Raw genomic sequence first — 22,793 nt, 5'->3', positions numbered from 1 at the left:
CATAAATAGTCATGTCCTCAACCTTCCTTCCTTCCTTCCTTCCTTCCTTCCTTCCTTCCTTCCTTCCTTCCTTTCTTCCTTCCTTCCCTTCTTCCTTCCTCCCTCCCTCCCTTCCTTTTTCTCTTTCTTTCTTTCTTTCCTTCTTTCCTTCTTTCTTTTTCTTCTTTCCCTTCTTCCTTCTTTCCTTCCTTCCCTTCTTCCTTCCTCCCTCCCTTCCTTTTTCTCTTTCTTTCCTTTCTTCTTTCCCTTCTTCCTTCCTTCCTTCCTTCCTTTTTTCCCTTCTTCCTTCTTTCCTTCCTTTCTTCCTTCTTTCCTTCCTTCCTTCTTTCTTTCCTTCCCTTCTTCCTTTCTTCTTTCTTTTTCATTCCTACACAGATACGTACAGTTGTTTCTGTCAAAAATGTCTGTGTCAATATATTTAAACAGTCAAGACAATGTTACCCTGTAAAAGAAAAAAAGAACGAAAAAGAAGTGCTTGCGGACTAGATTGATAGGTTCTATTCTAGAAATGCACTTACCGCTATCTAAATTTATAGCTCATGTCTCATTTTAATTGAGATTTCTAAATTAGAGGAGAGAGGTTTCAATCTTAATTTTGCACAGAAAAGTTCACATGAAACCAGCTGTAGTGCAGGAATGTAGAATGATAATAATGACTGAATTCCAACATCCATTCCTACTCGTTTTTTCTTATTTTAAACACCAAAGAATATACTTCTATGTGAAGAGCATACTTATATGTTTGCTTTATACTCATACATAAAATTAATACAATTATTAACAAATGCACAGATTGTATTTGATGGCACAGACAGCTTTGACACTCAAAGCTATTTGAGAATGGAGTCCAAGCATGCCAGTGTTTATTCTGGGACTGACTATACATGTTTCTGTTTCCTCCCTTGGACAGGAACACATCGGTTACAACTCACCTTTGTACCTGGAGTCTTTCTGGAAGGGAGGAAATACCAGATGAATATGGGAAATCAAGTTGAGGCAAAGAAGCCACGGGGTTCAATATAATACAGGCTATTAAAGTAGCAAAAAAAATGTCTATGTACCTCCTGGCTCTTAAATATTCACTATGGGAGGATAGCACTCCATCCAGCTATTTGCCACACACCCCTTTTCTTTTTTAGAGACATAAATTCCAAGTTCCATCTTTTAGACAACAATCCGTTTGCTGTTTTGATGACAGTGATGGCGTAAGGTTGTGTCTCTGAATGTCCTTCACCAACCTCAAAAAGAAAGAGCCAAGCTGTTGGCCAGAAGAGTCTCTGTTTCATGTTACCTTTTGTGATGGTGGTGAGACGGTTGGGTACAGTATGTGAGCCGTAGACTCTCCGGGGGGGGGGGGGGACAGCAGCCTCCACAGTCCTGCGTGGGCAGATGAGGCAGAGCATAGAAGTGTGTCCCTATGGGGAGTGAGAGCTCGCTCACCTTGGATGTTCTGGAAACTTCTAGAGCTTAAGTAGGGTCCGCATCGCCATTTTGAACGTGTGTTTGGCAGTTGCATTTGTAACACGAGCCTTGCCGGACTCCTGTTACTGGCCTGTTGAGGTTTTTCTGATGGTGAATGTCGCTGAGCATTTCCTGCCTCCAGTCGCCCAGAAACCGAGGGCGGGCCCCAGCCTCCGTAGACTTCCCCTGGAACCCGGATGAAGGATGAAAAGCAGACAGTGAACAATTCCCACTGGAAATGGAACCCTCCTTGTCATCTCCCCCCTCCACCCCCTCCTGCGGAGGCACTGGCGCTGGGGACAGCTCACGGGGGTGGGGCAGAGGCGCTCATGTGGCTGTAGGAATACCTGGACAGGGAGGCCCCCGTGGTCCTGCCTTCCTCCTCCTCTCCCGCCTCCCCTCTCACCCCTGGGGGACCGGGGTTGGGGCAGCAGGGGAAGGTGGCCATGAAGCCGAGGCGGAACCGTTTGTTCATGAAGCAGTAGATGATGGGGTTGACGCAGGACGAGGTGTAGGACAGCAGGAGGATGAAGGAAATGGGGGTCCCGGAGAGGCGGCGCTCGGCCGAGGCCGTGTCATAGGCCCGCCAGGCGTTGGCGCTGAAGATGGGCATCCAGCACAAGAAGAAGAGGACCACGATGACCATGAGCATGCGAATCACCCGCTTCTTGGCCATTAGGTTGGCCGCCGAGCTGCTGCTCCTGACGCGGTTGACTCTGCTGCCGCCCCCGCTGCTGGACAGCTGCTGCAGCTCCAGCCGGGTGCGGGGCCTGGGCTTCTGCAGGTAACAGCCGTCGCTGTCCTCGTACCTGCCGCCGCTGCTGCTGCTCGGTTTCCTTTCTGGGGGGGGGGGGGGGGGGCAAGCGACATCACTTATTGTTGGGGATGGGTCACGCGGGACAGAGGGCGCGGGAGCCCCGCCCCCTCCATCAAGGGGCTCAAAGCGGACTGGAGCGGAAGAGCTGGGCAGGCACCCTTGGGCCCTCACGGTGGGGGTAAGTAGCCATCCACAGTAGTCCTTTCCTTCAAACGAAAAGCTACTTAGGGGCACCCGGGTGGCTCAGTTGGCTAAGTGTCCGACTTCCGCTCAGGTCATGATCTCCTGGCTCATGAAGTCAAGCCCTGCCTCGGCTCTGTGCTGACAGCTCAGAGCCTGGAGCCTGCTTGGGATTCTGTGTCTCCCGCTCTCTCTCTCTGCCCCTCCCCTGCTCGTGTTCTCTCTCTCTCTCTCTCTCTCTCTCTCTCTCTCTCTCTCAAAAAATCAATAAACATTTTTTTTTCAAGAAAGAAAAGCTACTTAAAACTAATACAATAACACATCATCTATTATATGCATAGGATATAATCACAAAATAATATTTCATGCATGGCAATTGTAAGGATAAAAGAATTATGAGCGCGCGAATCTGCACACTTTTTCCTCCCTTTCTCCAGACCCTAAGGGGAAAGGGTCTCGCCTGCTGGGGAAGCCTCCACAGTGCATTTACTGAGAAACCTGGATAATGATCAGAAATCAACAAAAACCAAAGAAGCTATAGAGACACGTAAGTTACACACACGATCAAAGAGTTGACTGAAGGGGTAGAGGGAGAAGGGCAAGAAGTTATGTCAACAAGGGTGTGGGCATACATTTTAGTGGATAGCAGATTGTAATGAGTGGGGAGGAAGCGAGGCCTTGTGGCAATTGTAATGTGACAAAGAGGGAGGAGAGAGGCGCCTGGGTGGCTCCGTCAGTTAAGTGTTGGACTCTTGATTTCAGCTCAAGTCATGATCTCAGTTTGTGAGCTCGAGCCCCACCTCAGGTACTGCACTGACAGTGTGGAGACTGGCTGGGATTCTCTCTCTCCCTCTCTCTCTGCCCCTCCCCTGCTAGTTCTCTCCCTCTCTCTCTCTCTCTCTCTCTCTCTCTCAATAAATAAATAACTAAAAAAGAAAGGGAAGAGAGGATGGGGGAATTACAATCCACTTCAGTTGCTGAAGGGGTCCATTTGAATATAACAGTGCAGTGCGTGTGGGACACACGGGCCCTCAGCTGATAATCGGATATGTGTGTATTATGTCAATTTCTCCATTTCAAAGATGAGGAAATAAGGACACTAGGTCTCATTGACTGTGCCTCATGACGCAGAGTCCCCTAAGAATACTTTCAAAAATCGCCAACATACACCCTCGGTGTATCTATGCTACGAGCAACATGCTTTTGTGATATTTTGGCGTAAATGTACAGCTAAAAGATAGTTACCCCTAGCAGACTTCTTCTGGATAGCATCAAATTTTATTCCTTGGTAAAGTTCCAGAGAGATTAATCCATAGGCCACCATCATCACGATTCCAGGAATAAGAAAGAGGATGAGTAACAGGAACGTGTGCCTAATAAAATAAAAAGAAATTCAATAACCATCAACTCCAGTATTTCAAACTCAGATGGGATAAATAGGGTTCATCTCCATTTTAACTGATCTGAGCAAACACATTAATTACTAGTATTTAATCGCCTTAGAAATTCCATGTCTGGTGGTTCAGTCATTCAAAGTTGTTTACATCTTTCCTTTTTTTCAGATAAAATCTTTTACGAAGGACTAGTTAAGTTGGAAAGGGTGGTGTAATTCTGTGCCTGAAACAAGCCTTCATGCAAAACCAAGAAGAACTTAACAACGACAAAGAGTATGTGAACGATCTCAATGTAGCTATTACCAAAAATACCAATAAACATTGACAAGAGCTTACATTTATGGAGGACTTAACCATGCTACACACTAAACTAAGTGTTATGTATATAGTATTACATACATTACATATACATATATGTGTATATACGTATATACATATATGTGTATATACGTATACACATATATGTGTATATATATGTATATACATATATGTGTATATACATGCACATATATGTATACACATATATGTATATAATGTATATAATATTACATAAGTTACATATACATATACATATGTGTATATATGTATATACATATATACATGTATGTATGTACACATATATGTATATATATGTACATATATACATATATATGTATATATAATTAGATTTAACTCCCATAAGAATGTTTGAGGTAGGTACTGTTTTCATAATACCTGTATTTACATATATACATAATATACATATACATAATACCTGTATTTACATAATACATGTATATATGTACACATATATGTATATATGTGTACATATATACATATATATGTATATATAATTAGATTTAACTCCCATAAGAATGTTTGAGGTAGGTATTGTTTTCATAATACCTTAGGTGAGGAAACTGAGGTGTATAGAAATTAAATAATTTGTCCAAAGTCACGCAGCTAGTGGCAAAGGTGGAATTTGAACCCAAGCAATATGATTCTAGAACCTGTGCTCTTAAGCATCACGATAGACTATTCGTTGACTTTATCACAACAGAATCAATTCTTTAAAATTTTTTTATTAAATTAAAAACATGTTTATTTTTGAGAGAGACAGAATGTGAGTGGGGGAGAGGCAGAGAGAGAGAGAGAGATACAGAATACAAAGCAGGCTCGGTGCTTTGCACAGAGCCCAGTGAGGGGCTTGAACTCACGAACCATGAGATCATGACCTGAGCTGAAGTCACGTAGGCTCCCCGTAACAGCAGAATCATTAAATGCATAGGTAGGAATGATGGAAAACCTCTTAGGTTTTGCAAAATACAGTATTCGGGCGGTTTCTGATGCCCTGGAATGGAAACACATTTATTCTAGTGCCTGGTGGGGCAGAACTATGCTCTCTCTAAACATGTTTGATTCCTGAAGCACCATAGCCTCCTTTATGAGTCTGGCCCCTAAATCATTTTTTTGCACTCTGGCATGTGTAAGGTTACACGATTAGGCCATAAAATTGTCAGAGGCTCACGGTGGCTGGGCCATTTCTCATTTCAATTGGACATGTTTTGATAAGATTCCTTTTCAAGTCTTGGAAATGTTTCTCTCATTTGCAACGTAATTCTTTGTGTGTGTGTGTGTGTGTGTGTGTGTGTGTGTTACTTGGTTGAAATGAAAAAGGAAGGCAGAGAAAGCAGAGGTTATCTCCATTTTGAGCCAGTTTTGGATATCGGGTTCCCTGATTCTAAAACATGCTTGGTATTAGTAAACGTAATACCCTGCGTTTGTGAGACTTTTAAGATATTTTATGACATTTTATACATATACTCTCATTCGAATCTTACAGCCACCCAATGAGGTAGATAAAAAAAAAAATCTATATTATTAAATCCTTGTATACATAAGGAACCTGAACCTCAGAGAGGTTACTTGAACTTGTCCAGCGTCAGTCAACTAGGAAGCAAAGAAGGAGATATTAGAATCTCGCCTGTTTCTTTTTTTTTAATTAAAAAAATTTTTTTTAATGTTTATTTTTGAGAGAGAGAGAGAGACAGAGCATGAGTTGAGGAGGGGCAGAGAGAGAGAGAGAGAGAGAGACAGAATCTAAAGCAGGCTCCCGGCTCCGAGCTGTCACAACAGAGCTTCACACAGGACTCAAACTCGGGAACAACGAGATCATGACCGGAGCCAAAGTTGGACACTCAACCAACTGAGCCACCCAGGTGCCCCTCGCCTGTTTATTTCTAGTGAGGTGTTCTGTTCAAGCACCATAACAGCAGCTCTAAAAAAAAACCACATGGGATTTGGGAATCATTCTCTGCTTTAACTTCAGGTTTCATTTATTTATTTTTTTAATAAATTTTTTTAACGTTTATTTATTTTTGAGACAGAGAGAGAGCATGAATAGGGGAGGGGCAGAGAGAGAGGGAGACACAGAACCCGAAAAAGGCTCCAGGCTCTGAGCTGTCAGCACAGAGCCCAACTCAGGGCTTGAACTCACAGATGGTGAGATCATGACCTGAGCCGAAGTCAGCCGCTTAACCGACTGAGCCACCCAGGTGCCCCTAACTTCAGGTTTTAAAAATCATGGGTGGCTCACTCGGTTAAGCGGCTGACTTCGGCTCAGGTCATGATCTCACAGTTCATGAGTTTGAGCCCCACATCGGGCTCTGCGCTGAGGGCCTGGTGCCTGCTTCGGATTCTGTGTCTCCCTCTCTGTTCCTCCCGGCTTGCGCTAGCGCATGCGCATTCTCTCTCTCAAAAATAAATAAACATTTAAAAAGTTTAAAATTAAAAACTTAGAAAAGAAAAGAAAATCATAGCCCTCCCGATCCTCTAGCCAACTCCGCCCCCCCTACCCCCACCCAGACCATCCAGAGGCATTGTGCAGAGCGGGTAAGCAGAGAGGCTCTGTATCTTCTAGTTTTGTGACCTTGAACGACTCACTTCACCTCTCCATGTCTCCATGCCCGTAGGGACAAGAATAGTACCTACCCGATAGGGTTTTGAGAGGATGAATTAAATTAATATATGCATGGCATTTAAAACAGAACGCTAGGTGTTTGGTATCACTAGCATCCTAAAAGGAAGTTAGAATAATCCTTCTCCGGGTCTCCAGGAAACTGATCCCCCAGCCACCCTGGACAACACATTCCAGTTTTTATAAAAACTGCGAGCTCTAACGAGTTGTGTCGCACAAATAAACACCACACCCCCTTACCAGGACTGCTGCATCATATCATTCGGCAGTAGGAAGCGGCACATGTTTGCGGTCTGGTTGTTATTTTTGGTAAAAGGCACCAGGTTGCTATAAATTGGGTACGGAGTCATGATGGTAAAGGAAAGGCACCAGGTAGTGGCGATCACCTTCAAAGCATGGGATTTTGTCTGCCAGACCCGGGACTGTAAGGGTTTGCAGATTGCACCGTATCTTTCCAGAGATATGGCCACCAGATTAAAGGTGGAGACGCTCACCGAAGTGCCTGGGAAAGGAACAAAGAAGTCAGTTACGATGGCGCTGAAATCCAGAGTTTATTTGCACATTATCTGCTCTGCACGGGTTGCATATCAAGGGACAGCACTGAGTATGTGCAGACTCAAATGTATGTATATATTTTTAAAAATCACTTATTCTCAGTTTCGTTTCAGAAAGGATTTAAGGCAGTTAAAGAAATCTATTTACAAATACATCTTCTTTCCAATTTTTAGGTAAGTTTATTGAACTTTGATTACAACCTCCCTCCTGCTTAGGCTAATTAATAACCACGGGGATGGACTATGTTCCTATCCCACAGAAGAGGCGTTGGACTCAGCCACAGAAAAGCTCTAATTTTGAACATAACCTGAGGTTAGGTTGACCTAATAACCCAGATTTGTAAGGACTGTGACCCTGAAAGGTCACTGGGGTCTGAGCTGGAGGCATTACAACTTTCTGAAAATTTCTAGCACAGACTAGGATTTTTAAGAATGCAATGTTATACATTTTAAAAAGTAGTTTGTGGAAAAAACACCTAGTGGAAAAACACGAAGGCGGGGATTCCACACCGTAACTAAGGGTTGCTGCGTGTGGGAGGACAAGAGCTTCCCTGCCCGTTCTGTTTTGCTTTCCTGTATTTTGCAGAAGGAGCATGCGTCATCAGTGAGAAAGACACCAAAACACCTTCTTTAAAATGTTCTTAGGCAGAGTCAAAAAACCCCTTAATTTTCTTTAATTTTTGTATTTTGTGTGTGTATACTTATTATCATGTCCTCTCCCCTTAAAATTCCCTTTCACGACTCATCCATAGATTCTGTCAATTTTTCTGATTATCGTTACCATGCTTTCTTAAACCTTAGAATTAATCTAAGCTTGGGAGAACAGACTCTTAGCCTGGGCCTTTTATGGATATAAATAAATTCTCTGAAACTATATATAAAAATATTCTTTTTTTGGGGGGGACTACCTCCAGGGTTCCTTAGAGACTTGAAGGAATCTGCAACCCAAAAGCCATTAAATAAAAACTCGTGTTCTGAGATGGGAATACTGTGTTTTCCTGGACATCACCCCAAGGAATTGATGACATTTAGGCTATAGAGTGTAGTCCCGAAGTCCCGGAGTCAGGGTCTGGATAATGAGCCCACTGTTGTTATAAACCTCCTACCAGGCAAGCACTCTTTCTCTTTTTCTTTTCTTTCTCTTTCTTCTCTCTTTTTTTTTTTTTTTTGACTGCATTTTAGGAGATTAATGAATGTTAACTGTTAGGAATAGTATTGAGGAGAACACAAAATCAAGGGAAGAATAGAAATCACCAGATCTAGAAATCCAACAAAACCATTACGATGTTGCAAACACTTTCAGAATTATCTTGCTTTCCATTTTTGCTATTTTTAAAGACTTTTTTTGGGGGGGGGGTGAAATTCACATAACCATTTTCAAGCAGGCACGTCCGTGGCATTTAGCACATTCACTATACTGTGCAATCACACAAGCGCTTGTTTTAAATCTCCTTTCACAGACCCTGGTTAAGAGTCTTAAATCATATTATCGTTAAGATACATATGGATGGGCCTGGGAAGCTGGAAGCGCCACGAGATGCTAGTAATTATTACCGCTTCATTGTTTCATAATGATCCCTTTCACTGGTAAGTCCATTTTTCTTTTCAGAGTTCTTGGACAAGGACTGACACTTTCTTGGTTGTTTGTCCGTGGCACACAGATCAGGAATTCATCATCGTTCGGTCAGGGTTAGATCCCGCTTCGTCAATTGGGAGAAATAAAGGCTTTGAAAGCTTTCCGGTCATTACTGCCCTGGCCCAGCTCAGCTCAGCTCCACACATTTTGCAAGGCTTAGGTCAGAACAAAAAACAACCCTCCCTCACTTCCCGGCCTCCTCCTCCCCTCAACTAGTTCTCAGAGTGGATAGGAACGCGACAGGCTGGCAGACAGGGAGACAGGGGACGGAGAGACATCTTTGTTCGGCCTCAGGAGAGCCACGGCAGCTGGCAAACTGAGTCAGAGTACTCACGCACCACGGTGGCGGCTACCGATCTAGGTTCAAATCTCTGCTCTGTGCTTTACCACCTGTGTGTCCCTGGGCGCATTATTAACCTCTCTGTGCTTCTGTTCCCTCGGTGAGGCGGGGAAGAATAAGCATCTTAGATTTCACAGGGTGGTTGGGAGATAGGATCGTGGGAGTAAAAAAGCACTTAGTACAACATCTGGTGCATAGAAAGTGCTCAAAAACATCAGCCCTTGTGATTTTTCTTTGTCATCAGCATCATTTTGATTGGCAAAGGCAGAGGGCTGCCTATCCCAGCCAGTCAGGGTGAGCTTAATGACCCACAGGCTCCGGGAGCAAAATCAACTCCTCATTTAGTGCCAGAGGCCGCTCTCCCTCTCTGCCTGAGATGGTCCCAGCCCCTGGGGGACCAGGCTGGGAAGTAAGTCCCGACACAGGAATCTAGAGCCGGAAAGAAACGGGTGTTCACAGTAGCCCCTGTTCCCTGGGAAGGCAGGAGCAACAGTAGAAAGAACCCTCCACCCCCCGCCCTCCAACCACCACCCCGAAAACTGCGCCTCGGTTTGGGCAGCGCCCCGGAATACGACCAACGGCTTCCAGGAAGGGACTGAGCCGCACGAGTGCCTCTTTCTCTCTAGCCGAAGCAAGCAAACCCCACCTCTTCTGTGGTTTCTTAACAACTTATTCCACCCTGAGAAACTGACCCCTGAAACGTACGACTGGGGACTGAGTCCTGGGCGCGCACGAGGACGGACCTGCCTGAAAGCCAGTGCCTGCACCCCAGCCCCACACAGCCAGGTGTTTTGGGGGGTTTTTTGCACTCAGCAGGACTCCTCTGCTGAGGCTGTCGGGGAGTTGGGGGGGGCGGTGGGGGGGGACGGTTGGGAAGGTCTGGGGCCCAGTGGGGTCTGGGGCGAGCTCCAGAAATAGTCACCGGCAGCAACTCACCCATGAAGTAGGTGGTAGTCTTGCAAACAGCACTCCCGAAGATGAAATCCTTGAGCAGGTTGGGGATGAGGTTGAACGGCATGCAGAAGAGGCAGAGCATGAGGTCGCTGACGGCCAGGGAGAGCAGAAAGATGTTGGTGACAGTTCTCATCCTCTTGTTCCGAATCAGCACCGTGATGACCAGGGTGTTTCCCAGCACGCTGAGCAGGAATATCAAGGAATACAGGAGGATCTGCACAGCCAGCTGCCACTCTGCACGGAGCAACAGGGACGAGACAGAGGGGCGGGCGGAGGTTATGGGAGCAGAATGTTAAATCCGTAGCCCACGACACCAACGGCTATTTCTTGCAGATTTTTTTTTCTTGCAAGGGTGCACCTCCTTGAACCCGACTATTCCTGTACTTGACAACGTTTTGCAGAAACCAAGTGAGGAACCCACAGGGATTCAGTGGCTTCTAAAATGTTGGTTTTGTTCAAGAATCTCTCCGGGAACCACTTTTTCCTCGGAACAAAGCTTCCCCAGTGCATGGTGATTGCTTCCTTTCCCAGCTGCTAAGCATTATTTTACTTTCATCACTTTTTCACGCCGGATTCCCACCCCCCCCCCAAGAAAAGGTGACAGCTGGACTGCCAGAGCACCTTTTCTGTGATGCTGGTAAGTTCCAGCTTCGCCACGTGTGCCCCTTTCTCATTACACTTCGGCTCCTCCTTCCTTGGATTTGCCCCCCACACCCCCACCCCCGAGTCCTATACCTCCAACGCAACTCTCCCCTGGGGAACCGTAAGGGTATTTGACTCGGTTCTCCTTCTTGATGTGTTATCCAAACTTGCGAACGCACGACTTTCCCCAGCCGTGTCTCCCGAGGACTTTGTTACATTTTCTCTCTCAGCCTCGCCTTTGCTGATTTCTCCCTGAGCTCAATCATTTTTCTGAATGAAAATAACAGTGTCTGACACCTACCTTTGGAAGAATGGGGCTGATCCAAGCAGAAGAGCGTCTCATTTTCGATTCCCAGCTCACAGGGAGGGGTGATGTTGCTCCCATTCACGAGAAGGCTGTCCAGCACATCCATCCTTGCCTGCTGTTCTCCAAGTGCCGCGAGCCGGGGAATTGCTCATTCCTCTGATGACCGGAGAGACCAAATGCGACCTGCCGTGGAGGGACAGGGAGGGAGGGGTCTCCAGGTGCGGGCTTTTCCAGCCATTCCTGAAGGTGACGTGCGCTCACCACGCTCGGTCCAGCTGGGCGAGCATCTGCACTCCTGTCTTGGAAAAGGCAGCTCTTGTGAGCCAAGCCAGCTCCACCTTCCGAGCCCACCCCTCCCGTTCCCGGGCCAGTCTTGGGGCCCCGAGCACAGATAGCCTGACTGTGAGTTAACCCTTCCCAGAGTGTCACTGCTCTCACACACCCTTGTGCACACACGGACACACTTGCACAGACACACACACAAACACACACGCTTCCCCGGCACCTCTCTCCTCTGTGTAGGAACCTGTCACCAACCCAGACGTATGCAGAATAAAGCCCGGACTGGCTGTGTGAGACAGGAACAATTAACACGGTAACAGATACGATAATGCAGAGCGTCGTCGGGACTAAAGGACACGGAGGGACTGTGTTTCTACCTCCTTATATAAAAGCAATTAGTGCCTTTTTAGCTTTGGAACCATGCCCGGCAATGTGTGTAGATATAACTGTCCCATGGCTGTTGTTACCAACCACAGTGTTATTTCTTGCCATCTCTGCCCTTGTTAACCGAAAGGAGAGGGGTGTTTTTGGATATAGGTTTCTGGATCCTTAGTACCAAAAAAGTAAGGAAGGTTTTCCATTCATTCATTTATTCGGTGGTCCATTCATTCGGCACATACTCGTTGAGTCAACCATCTGCCAGGCACTTTCTAAACACATTAGCAAGGAATGAACAAGATCCTGTCAGATAGTGTTTAGCACCATGAAGGGAGTAAAGCCAGAAGATGTAGTGGAGAGGAATGGATTGGGGGTGCTGATTTAGATGAGGTGGTCAGGAAAGACCTCCCGAGGGAGGGGACACGATCTGAGACCTGGAAGACAAGGAAGAGGAAGCCTGGGAAGATCTGGGGAGAGTGGCTTCTTCTAGGCGGGAAGAACAGTATTTTTGGCAGAGGTCACGGTAAGTGCAAAGGCCCTGTGGTGGAAATAAGCGTGGCCCCTTTGGGGAACAGGCAACAGTAGGAGTGAGTGGGAGGCAAACAGCGAAAGCTAAGGTTAGAGAGGAAGACCAGCCTGGGTGTCTGGGTTTTCTTCGATGCCCTGTAGCCCTTGAAAGCCCCTCTGTATGCACCCTACAGATGGTCTCCTTGGTTCAGACCTTTGAGGAAGCAGATGACAGTTGTGAGACCTATGTTTTGGACACGCCACTTGGCTGGGCTGAGATCCATTCTATTTGCTAGATGCCTGCGGGGCCCTTGCGTACTGACGGGGCTCTCAGTGGACAGCTATGCACATCTTTGCTGGACGTGGATGAACTAACTGGCGTTTTTGCTGGGGAGGCTCAGGCTGTGGGCTGGGAAGACAGAGTGGCACCTGTTTTCTTTGAAACTACGATCACGGACACTAGAAGTGGGAGGAAGGTTGGAGAAGCTATCAGTGGTTATTAAGAGGATAGGCTTTGGCATCAGACAGGCCAGGAATCAAAGGCGGGCTCCACAGGTCATGTGCTGGGAACTACCAGGCAAGTTTCTTAACCTAAGACCCACTCCCTTCTGTCAAATGGGGATCAGAACGGCTTCATAGATATTTGTTATGAAAACTGACTACCTCAAGGCAATGTCAAGGCCTGGCACACTAAAAGTGTTCACCAAATCACAGATCGCAATATTAATAGCCATCAGATCACAGTTGTTATTTTCCTTCTATGCAGGAGGAAACAGACTCAGAGTGGCTACGTGAGTTGCTGGTGAAACCCAGTGCTGGATACCCGCGCCTGGACCCCGCAACCCCATCCCCATTCTACTTCCTGCAGCTTGGAACCTTCTCTGTTATCCTAGGATCGCGCAACCCATGTGTTGCCAGGACCCTCGTCTCGGCTCCTCCTTCCTGCCACGCGTCCTGTTGGCTGAATCTTTCCAGGATGTGGACTCTGCCCCGCCCCCCCGAGGCGGGGCCCCAGGGCAGTACCGTCCTGATCTGGGGCGGGAGAAACATTCAGGTGTGGAGCCCCGGCAACAGCTAAATTCCACCCTCCTGCTTGTTCCCGGCAGCTGGCTGTTCAGCCACTTCAACAGGGCAGACATCGGCAGCCACAGAGGAGGCTCCTGCTGAGGTACCTCCCCTCCATCGGCAGCTGTTCTGGCGGTGGGAGGAGTGTGCTTCAGCAAGTCCAAGGGCGGGAGAGCAGCGGGCTTGGGCTGCCCTGCCCTGAACTAACTTCCTTCCTCCCTTCCTCCTTTCCTTCTTTCCTTCCTCCCTCCCTACCCCCTTCTTGCCTGCCTTCTTGCCTGCCTTCCTTCCTTCCTTCCGTCCTTCCTTCCTCCCTCCTTTCCTCTCTATTCCAATTCGGCTCAGGGGTTGGCAGGAAGTGAGGGTGGAGTGTAGGAGGGTGGGTGCTAGAGATCATTGTAAACCCACAAGGAGTGAGTGTGGCACATCTGAGTGCTGTCCTTTACAAACATTAGTGCACATCTGAAACACCTAGGTTAGTGCTTTAAAAAAAAAAAAAAAAATGAGGATTTCCAGGCTTCCCTCCCAGGGATTCTGACCCTCCAGCCCAAGACGTGGGAATCTGCTTTTTTTTTTTTTTAATTTTTTTTTCAATGTTTATTTATTTTTGGGACAGAGAGAGACAGAGCATGAACGGGGGAGGGGCAGAGAGAGAGGGAGACACAGAATCAGAAACAGGCTCCAGGCTCTGAGCCATCAGCCCAGAGCCTGACGCGGGGCTTGAATTCACGGACCGCGAGATCGTGACCTGGCTGAAGTCGGACGCTTAACCGACTGCGCCACCCAGGCGCCCCTAGGGGAATCTGCTTTTTTATCCCTGGGGATTTGGAGGCCAGTGATCTCAGGGTCACCTCTCGGGCAGCTCCCTGGAAGCCATTAAGAGCGTGAGCACAGGCGTCAGACTGCAGGAACCCAAGCCTGGCCTTCACCATTGGCCAGCTGTGGAACATGAACAAATTACCTAACCTTTCTGAGCCTCAGCTTGCTCATCTATAAAATGGGGACAACATAATGCTACCATAATGCTACCCATAAACAAAATACGTGGAAAGCACTTAGAACAATGCCTCACCATTAGTGGATCAGGTCAACTCTCGGGGTGCTCTGTTTACCCCCGTGATCACGGCCGCAGGGGAACGAGCCACGAGCAAAGTTAGCGGGGACCCTGTGCTCGTGAAATCCTCAGTCTGCTGTGGGAGACAGGTGATAATAAACTGGGCAAAATGGGAGTGCCCTTCTTACCTCGGAGTCTATCCCGTGATCGGGCATGAGTTCTAGGCGAATCGATAGTAATGTGCTAAATTGAGTTGAAATAGTTTAAGTGCCCCTCCTCTGCAAGGCACGCACCGCCGGGCGGCCTGAGCCCGGCTGTCTCCTGCACCCCACGAAGCCCTTGGGGTCACGGGGACTCTCTTCTCTGGCAAATCCTAGAAAGCCACAACTCGAGCAGCCTCACCTGGTTCTTAGGTAAAGAAATGGGTGGCTGCTCCCTAACCCATTCTCCACTTGATCTTAGCCAAAAGGCCGAGAAGCGATATCCCCAACCCGTTCTCAACATTGAGGAAGAATTGTTCTCAAACACACACACCAAAAATGTATGTGTGTGTTTTTTCCCCCCTCATTGTCACACCAATCCCATGGTCGTTACAAATTTTGTAAAGCAACAGAGATACGGAGAGTTAACAGAGATACGGAGAGTTATCGTGAATTTCAGGTCCCGGCATGATTCACTCTCAGCGCTGTGCCACTTTCGGAGACGCAGTCCGGAGTCGGTGGTCCGTAACAGGTTTGTTGTGGGGGCACCCAGTTCACAGGGCGGCCAGACGCTTCTTAACATTCTCACGGCTCTGCTCTGCAATTCTCCCCGCACTCTGCTGCTCTCAATGTGGCCCTCTCTCAATTTCTTACTCGTCACTCTCTTCCCAACCAGCCAGACTGCTGCCTGCTAAGCCTTGCTTCTTGTACTTCCTCTAACCGTCCAGGCTTCTGGAACTGGCGGACGGCTCTGGGTCACTCTAGGGGTGGACACGCTGATATGGTGGTGCACCCCTGCTCTCCCCCCCCCCAGGAATGCACGCGTCCGCCCCCCGAAGGTCCTCGCCCTCTGGCCAGTCCGGCCCCCCCCCCCCCCCCAAGGTCCTCGCCCTCTGGCCATCCCTGGGGAAATCCCAGTGGCTCCTTTCTGATGAAGGCAGCCACCTTCATGTCTGTTGGATGAGGCAGTTGCTTGGCAAGCCACAGCTGGGTTGGGCAAGTTGCTTTGCCTCTCTCACACTCTGTTTCCTCACCTGGCAAATGGCTTCACAGTGGTAGCCCCCAGGTCAGAGGACGGCTGGGACATTACCTGTCACAGTGTGTGTAAAGCATCCAGGGGAGTGCTCGGCATTTCAGGAAGGTCCAGCAATTACTAATAACATTTATCATATTTCATATCGATAGGAATATTAAAAGCATCCCCGGGGCACCTGGGTGGCTCAGTCGGTTGAACGTCCAACTTTGACTCAGGTCGTGATCTCACAGTGTGTGAGTTCAAGCTACGCATCGGGCTCTCCGCTGTCAGTACGGGCCCGCTTCAGATCCTCTGTCTCCCTCTCTCTCTGCACCGCCCCCTGCTCATGCTCTCAAAAATAAATAAACATTAAAAAAAAATTTTTTTTTTAAAGCTTCCTGAAGGCCACTGCCTCCAGGTAACATTTGTTCACGGTTAGGCGGAGATTTTTCTAGCCTTTTCCTCAAAACACATCTTTTGAAAAGCAAATTTGGAATCATACTCTATGTATGGCATTCATCCCACTTACTGCTTTCTGAGCACGTCGGTTTTTTTTTAATGTTTTTTAACGTTTTTATTTATTTTTGAGACAGAGAGAGACAGAGCATGAGCAGGGGAGGGGCAGAGAGAGGGGGAGACACAGAATCTGAAGCGGGCTCCAGGCTCCGAGCTGTCAGCACAGAGCCCGACGCGGGACTTGAACTCACGGAGTGTGAGATCATGACCTGAGTGGAAGTCGGACGCTCAACCGACTGAGCCACCCAGGCGCCCCTGAGCATGTAGTTTTAATGACAATTTGGAAAATGAGAGATATACATTCTGAAAAAATGTGTTTACTTTTTAAACAGTTAAATGAGAAGAAAGTAAAAAAAAAAAAAAATCTATGACCCCATTACCCAGAGAATTTACAAAGGGTTTACATACATACTATTTTATGTATTCATCTTTTTTTACCTAGTATTATTTCATTATCATGTGTTAGCTCTCCAGTGTTAGGTTAGGGGATGTCGGTTCTTTCATTAAGAACATATATTCCATGGGGCGCCTGGGTGGCGCAGTCGGTTAAGCGTCCGACTTCAGCCAGGTCACGATCTCGCGGTCCGTGAGTTCGAGCCCTGCGTCAGGCTCTGGGCTGATGGCTCAGAGCCTGGAGCCTGTTTCGGATTCTGTGTGTCTCCCTCTCTCTCTGCCCCTCCCCCATTCATGCTCTGTCTCTCTCTGTCCCAAAAATAAATAAACGTTGAAAAAAAAAATTAAAAAAAAAATTTTAAAAAAAGAACATATATTCCAGGGGCGCCTGGGTTGCTCAGCGGGTTAAGCATCAGACGTCTGCTCGGCTCATGATCTCGTGGTTTGTGAGTTTGAGCCCCAGGTCGGGCTCTGTGCTGTCAGTGAGGAGCCTGCTTTCCATCCTCTGTTCCTTCCCTCTCTGCACCTCCCTAGTTCGCTCTCTCTCTCTCAAAAATAAATAAAACATTTGAAAAAAAAGAACATATACTCCAACTTACTAAGATATTTCCATACAGTCGGATATTTGGTTATTATTTTTAGCCCTCTGCTTTTTTTTTTTTAAGGTTATTTATTTATTTTGAGAGAGACAGCGGCAACTCTAGTGGGGGAGGGGCAGGGGATCGAGGATCCCAGGCAGGCTCCTGGCCAGCAGCAGAGCCTGACGTGGGGCTCGAACTCACAAAACTCTGAGATCATGACCTGAGCCGAAAGCCAAAACCAAGAGCTGGGCACTTAACGGACTGAGCCACTCAGGTGCCCCTAGCCCCCTGTTTTTACACACTTACACACGTATATTTTTGTGGCATTTGATGTATGTCGGTGACATCGGGGATGACATCAGCCAGCTCCAAGGGCAGCAATCATGCAGGATTCGCTGGCACGTCTGGCCTCTGGAGCTGCCAATGCAGAGGGCACCCCCTCCAGGGACTGGTAGCCCGAGGCCTGGGCAAATCACTTCCCGAAAGACAGCACTCATTTGTAAGGCTGCTATTTATTGTAAGGCTGGTTTCTTACACTTTTATCAGCATTTGATAGTATTGGGTAGCATTTTCCTTTTGCTAATAATTGAAAAAGACACCTCATTGTTGTCGGAATTTGCATGGCTTTGCTGCTTTATTTTATTTATTTATTTTTAATGTTTATTTATGTTTGAGAGAGAGACCGAGGGCAAGCAGGAGAGGAGCACAGAGAAAGAGAGAGGGAGAGAGAATCCGAAGCCGACTCCAGGCTCCGAGCTGTCAGCACAGAACGCGACGTGGGGCTCGAACTCGTGAACCATGAGATCATGACCTGAGCTGAAGTTGGGTGCCTCAGAGACTGAGCCCCCCCGGGTGGCCCATCTTTGTTTTAATTTGCATGTCCTTTAGAAAAAGTGCAAATTTGCAGAGATGCTCCCTGTTTTCCCTGGGTTTACTTACCGGTTGTGTTTCCTCTTTTGTTATTTACATAAATCTTAGATAAGCCCAGCGTCCTTTATGAATTGTTTACGCGCTCTGCCCATTTCTCTATCCAATCAACAAAAGCTTACTGAACTTCTAGTAAGCAGCGGGAACCATGAAGGTGCCATTCACAGCAGGGAGCTCCCTTCACTGAGCTCTCGGTCTAGCAGGGGACGCACATAAACACATAAATAAGCAGAGTACTTGATGTCAGACCGTGATAAGTGCCGTGAGGAAAAAAAACAAAGCCAGACTAGGGGACTGAGAGGGACAGGTGATCAGAGGCCTTTCAGAGGTGTGGCATTTGAGCAGACGTCCGAATGAATTGAGGGAATGAGTCTCATGTCTCCAGGGGAGAAGAACATTCCAGGCAGGATATCTATTGTGGTCGTAATGTTTTCCTCATTGCTTGATAGGAACTCTACTTAAAGAGATAATGGTGTTTAACTAACAAATTATGGTCGTGAACTGCTGGATGGACCAGAGACTGCTTCCCTTTCCCCCCTTTTATATAGTAATTGGATCCCCAATTTTTAATTGGGTACATGGCTGTCTAGAATTAATGCAATGTTTTCCAGCCTCCTCTGCAGCTAGATGTGGCCCTATGACAAGGTTCTGGCCAATAGGATGTAGGCAGAAATGAATGCGCAGCTCCTGAGAAGTATCTTTCCGGAGAGCAAACATGCCCTTTCCTTTCCCTTCCATCCTGGTTAGGGTGAAGATGTGATCCCTGGAGCTGGAGCAGCCATCTTGTATTCTGAGGTGAGTGGTCGGGTGTAGCAGAACAAGGGACTAAAAGGAATCTGGATCCTTGATGGTCTTAGAATCTATACACCAGTCAGTCCTGGACTGCTTACGTTTACACTTCATTTATGTGAGAAAGAAAAATAAATTTCTTTTAGTAAGCCAATGTTGTCTGGGCTTTTCTCCCTCTTGCATCTTAACCCTAACGAAAGCACTGTGAATTAGAGTCCCCGTATTTTAGTTTCTTACATCTTCTCAGACTACGCCTCACCCGTGCTCAGAGTACGTCGTCGTAGCTTTCACGTCAGTGACTTTGACCGTATTTCTCCGGCCCACAGTGTGCCCGTCCGATTCCTTAGCACCTAACTGGGATCTACCCCTCTTGAGGGTAAAGGTGGACCCTTTACCCCATCTCCAAGCAGCGTTCTCCAGCCCTCACTGCTCTGCCTCTTTTCCTAACTGCCCACTACCCTACTCTCTGGGACTTAACCAAATTGTCTTGTTGTTTCTCAGGCTGAGGACACATTTCTGCCCAGGTTTTCCACTTCTCCCCATCTGTCCTTCTCTGCTGGACCCCTGGTCCACGAGACCCTCATCTCTCACATGGAGAACTGTTAAAGCCCCCATAACTGATCTCCCCAGCCTCCCTTTGACTTCTCCAGTCTCTCTTCACGCACTAACGTGAGTGGGGCTTTCAGAATGCAGATCAGAATGTCACCGCCTACCTGAAACTCTCCAACCCAGTAAGGCCCTGAATGGATGGCACCTTCCTTCCTCTGTGGCTTTGTCTTCCCCTCGTCCTCATCCCCTCCCCCACTCTGTGGGTCAGACATACTTCCTTCTCCCTCCATGTCATGCTTCTGGCCCACTTTCTTCCTGGACCCCCAGGGTCTCTGCCCACCTTGTCTTCTCAGCCCGTGCCGTGCTGCCTGCTCCCTCTCTCTCATTAGGCTCCACCCACCAAGAAGGCACCACAATCTCCGCGAACTCTCTCCCCCCTCGGACCCAGACTAGAGCAGGCTTCCCCACCGGATGTTCGCGTGTCTCCCAGGTCTCTTCTTTTCATTTATTCTGCTCTTACACTGATGATGGCTTGTAATATTACATTCATGTGTTTGCCCCACGAGCCTGAAGCTTCACCGAGACGAGGGCTGTGTCTGTTTTGTACATCAGTGTTTTGTAACTCAGTGTAAGCATCCAGGACCATTCCTCGTGAAACCATAGGAAGTTATGCCTCTGTGTTATGACGATTTCCTTTTGCAGAAATTAATGCTGAGGCCCGAGTGAGGTCGGTGCCAACATCTATACTCCTTTTGTTTCACGGCTCCCCCATCAACACCACCCTAACAACTGTCAAGTCTGATGGGAACAGAGACCAGTAACTGGCTGACTCCCTCTCTCACTGGGGTCTCTGCACAGTTGCTGAGGGGCTGGTGTGCCTTTAAGACTCAAGGGCATGAATCTCAGAATGGAATTTCATATTTCGTCGTGGATGATAGACACTGGGGAAGATACTTGTGGCCAGACGTTCTGGTAACTTGAGAGTGAGCAGGAAGACAAAAATTAGCTCAGAATTTCCCCCCTCTCTCTCTCTCTCTTTTAAGTTTATTTGTTTATTGAGAGAGAGAGAGAGAGCACTGAAGGGGCAGAGAGCGAGGGAGAGAGAGAATCGCAAACAGGCCTCACACCATTAGCACAGAGCCCCACGCAGGGCTTGAACTCACGGACTGTGAGATCATGACCTGAGCCGAAATCAAGAGTCAGACGCTTAACCGACTGAGCCACCCAGGCACCCCAGAATTTCCCCACTCCCTCTTAGGGTCACTGAGGACCGCTCAGAACAGGACACCAAGAGGCAGCTGCTATGAGGTGAACAGGCAAGGACCTAGGGGTGTCTTTACGGTGCCGTCTCCACAATCTGGCCTCCCCTGGGTTCCACCCTTGCCCTTCATCCCTCTGAATTTCCAGTTTCTCATCCACAAGGTACTGATATAATATGAAACTCACAGAGTTACGTGAGGATCCTTGGGAGGAGGCATTTGTTGGGAAGTTCTGTAGGGACTCTAAAGACCTTTCTGTGTGAGTAATAAAAGTACCACTTCCTCTGAGCACCAATGTTTCTTCAGTGCCTTATCCTGTCCAAGACCCACCCTGGCCCTTCACCTCCCTGCTCTCCTGTGGCGCTCCCCCATCCAAACCTCTTTCTCCTTCCTAAGTTAAAAGACAAAAGCCCCCTGGGTGTGCTTCTCTGGGGGGGGGGGGGGGGTGGCGGCCTGTGTCCCAGCTCCGGGGGCCAAAATGTCCCATTCATTATCATTATCATCGTCAGTAAGTCTTCCAACGGTCCCAGGACCAGGTCGCTGCCCACGGTTAGGTCACTAAAAACCCGAAGTTCACATGCCTCAGAGGTGTGGGGAGCCAGAAGCATTGCTCTTACGGGAACCTTTTAGAGACTTGAGCCCGCCTGGCATCTGACCCACCCACGTGTCCACTCGCTATTTTGGGATTGTAACAGCTACCAAATCCATTAACTGGGCTAAAAGTAAAAGCAATTGGAAGCACAAGTGCCTTGAAATGTTTAAGCATCATAACGCTGAGCTGGCCTAATGACTGCTGAAAGTAGGGTCAGAAGGGAACCCTTGATCTCCGCCCCCTTCGTGGCCCAGTAAAGGAGACATGTCAGATTTAAGGCTTAAAAAATAAAATGTCTATGCCTGTTGATAATAAAAGCTCGAATCTGAAGTTCGGTTATCTTAGGAAGCCCCTAACGGATCACAGAGCAATTATAGCACCTAAGCTCCCGGGATCAGAGCTCACTCGGCCGAGATGCCTCCACCGGGGGCCCGAGCTCCTGGGGGGCAGGGCTCCTGTCAGCCATGTTTTCTGCAGGCACATTTCCAGCTGTTCCTACAAAGTCTAGCACATTGTAAGCATTCACTGAATGTTTGTTACGTAAAAGGATGAACAGATGGGAGGACTTATGCCACTGAATGTCATTTCATCGTTCTTAGGGGTGGAAGAAAATTTAGTAGGAGTCTGAAATTGTATTATTTTCAGACCGGATGGAATCGTCTCCCTAATTTTGCTTCTGATACAACTGTTGTGAGAACTCAAGTGCCTTGAATGAGGCGCTCTTCCCAAGCCATCAACAGTAGCAGCAACAATGAAAGCAGTAATAATACCTACTGTCCATTGACTTCCGTTTCAAGAGCTTCATCCACATCAGCTCATGTAATCCTCACCTTAACGTCACGAGGCACCAACTGCTATGAGCCCCATTTTCCAGAGAAGCTGAGGAACTCTGCCAAGGCCACAACAGAATAGGAACATGTTCTCTTAAGGTGGTTCTTGACCTCCGTTTTCCACCTGAGGAAAAATGCACACTCCTCAAAGCACACGGTTGTGCACGCTGTTTGAGGAATTTCCCAAGTTTGCTGAAATCTAACCACAGACCGTAGATTAAGAGCCAGTGTGACCATATCCTTAGGCTCTGGAGTTCAGCTACACCTTGTTTCTTTCTCTTAGTTTAAGTATTGTTAATTAAGAAGTCATACGGGAGTACATTTTCTTTCCTTTTTTTGAAAAAATGTTTAGTTTTAAGAGAGAGCAAGAGGGGGAGGGGCACAGGGAGAGGGAGACGGAGGTTCCAAAGCAGGCTCTGCACTGACAGCAGTGAGCCCGATGTGGGGCTTGAACTCGTGAACTGTGAGATCATGACCTGAGCAGAAGTCCGATACTCAACCGACTGGGCCACCCAGGTCCCCCAGGAGATTTCTTTTAGTGAAAACCCAAACATTAGAGGTAATGTCCCTTTGACCAATTCATTCCAAGACCCTTCCGGGACGCCTGGGTAGCTT

General features: G+C 47.7%; 1 protein-coding gene across 6 annotated transcripts; it reads right to left on the bottom strand.

Moving 5' to 3' along the window:
- Nucleotides 1-334: 334 nt before the first annotated feature.
- On the bottom strand, nucleotides 335-11,609 carry CCKAR (cholecystokinin A receptor). 6 transcript variants are annotated; one of them, XR_006597160.1, is made up of 7 exons: nucleotides 11,236-11,608; nucleotides 10,275-10,526; nucleotides 7,049-7,310; nucleotides 3,704-3,831; nucleotides 1,809-2,301; nucleotides 933-1,647; nucleotides 335-442 (listed from the first exon to the last, which is right to left on the bottom strand). XR_006597160.1 is itself a non-coding variant. In XM_045056494.1 (7 exons), the coding sequence occupies exons 1-6, from the start codon at nucleotides 11,345-11,347 to the stop codon at nucleotides 1,468-1,470; spliced, it is 1,113 nt and encodes a 370-aa protein (XP_044912429.1). In that variant the 5' UTR covers nucleotides 11,348-11,609; the 3' UTR covers nucleotides 669-1,238; nucleotides 1,441-1,467. The 6 variants fall into 6 exon arrangements, 4 of the variants coding, with proteins under 4 accessions (XP_044912429.1, XP_019685226.2, XP_044912428.1 ...); XM_045056494.1 differs by lacking the exon at nucleotides 335-442 and having other exon boundaries at nucleotides 669-1,238; nucleotides 1,441-1,647; nucleotides 2,123-2,301; nucleotides 11,236-11,609; XR_006597161.1 differs by lacking the exon at nucleotides 335-442 and having other exon boundaries at nucleotides 669-1,238; nucleotides 1,441-1,647.
- Between the last annotated feature and the right edge of the window lie 11,184 nt (nucleotides 11,610-22,793).

The sequence above is a fragment of the Felis catus genome, chromosome B1 (assembly GCF_018350175.1).
Source record: "Felis catus isolate Fca126 chromosome B1, F.catus_Fca126_mat1.0, whole genome shotgun sequence".
Classification (NCBI taxonomy): Eukaryota; Metazoa; Chordata; class Mammalia; order Carnivora; family Felidae; genus Felis; species Felis catus.
Note: the sequence above shows the minus strand (reverse complement) of the source record. Positions and strands in the feature narration are given on the sequence as shown.

Coding starts and splice junctions, on each gene's coding strand:
- CCKAR (XM_019829667.3), bottom strand. CDS start 11,347: ATGGATGTGCTGGACAGCCTTCTCGTGAATGGGAGCAACATCACCCCT. Junction 2,302..3,703: donor CCAGAAGAAGTCTGCTAGGG/GTAACTATCTTT, acceptor CCCCCCCCCCAG/AAAGGAAACCGAGCAGCAGC. Junction 1,648..1,808: donor ACGGGGGCCTCCCTGTCCAG/GTATTCCTACAG, acceptor TCCGGGTTCCAG/GGGAAGTCTACGGAGGCTGG.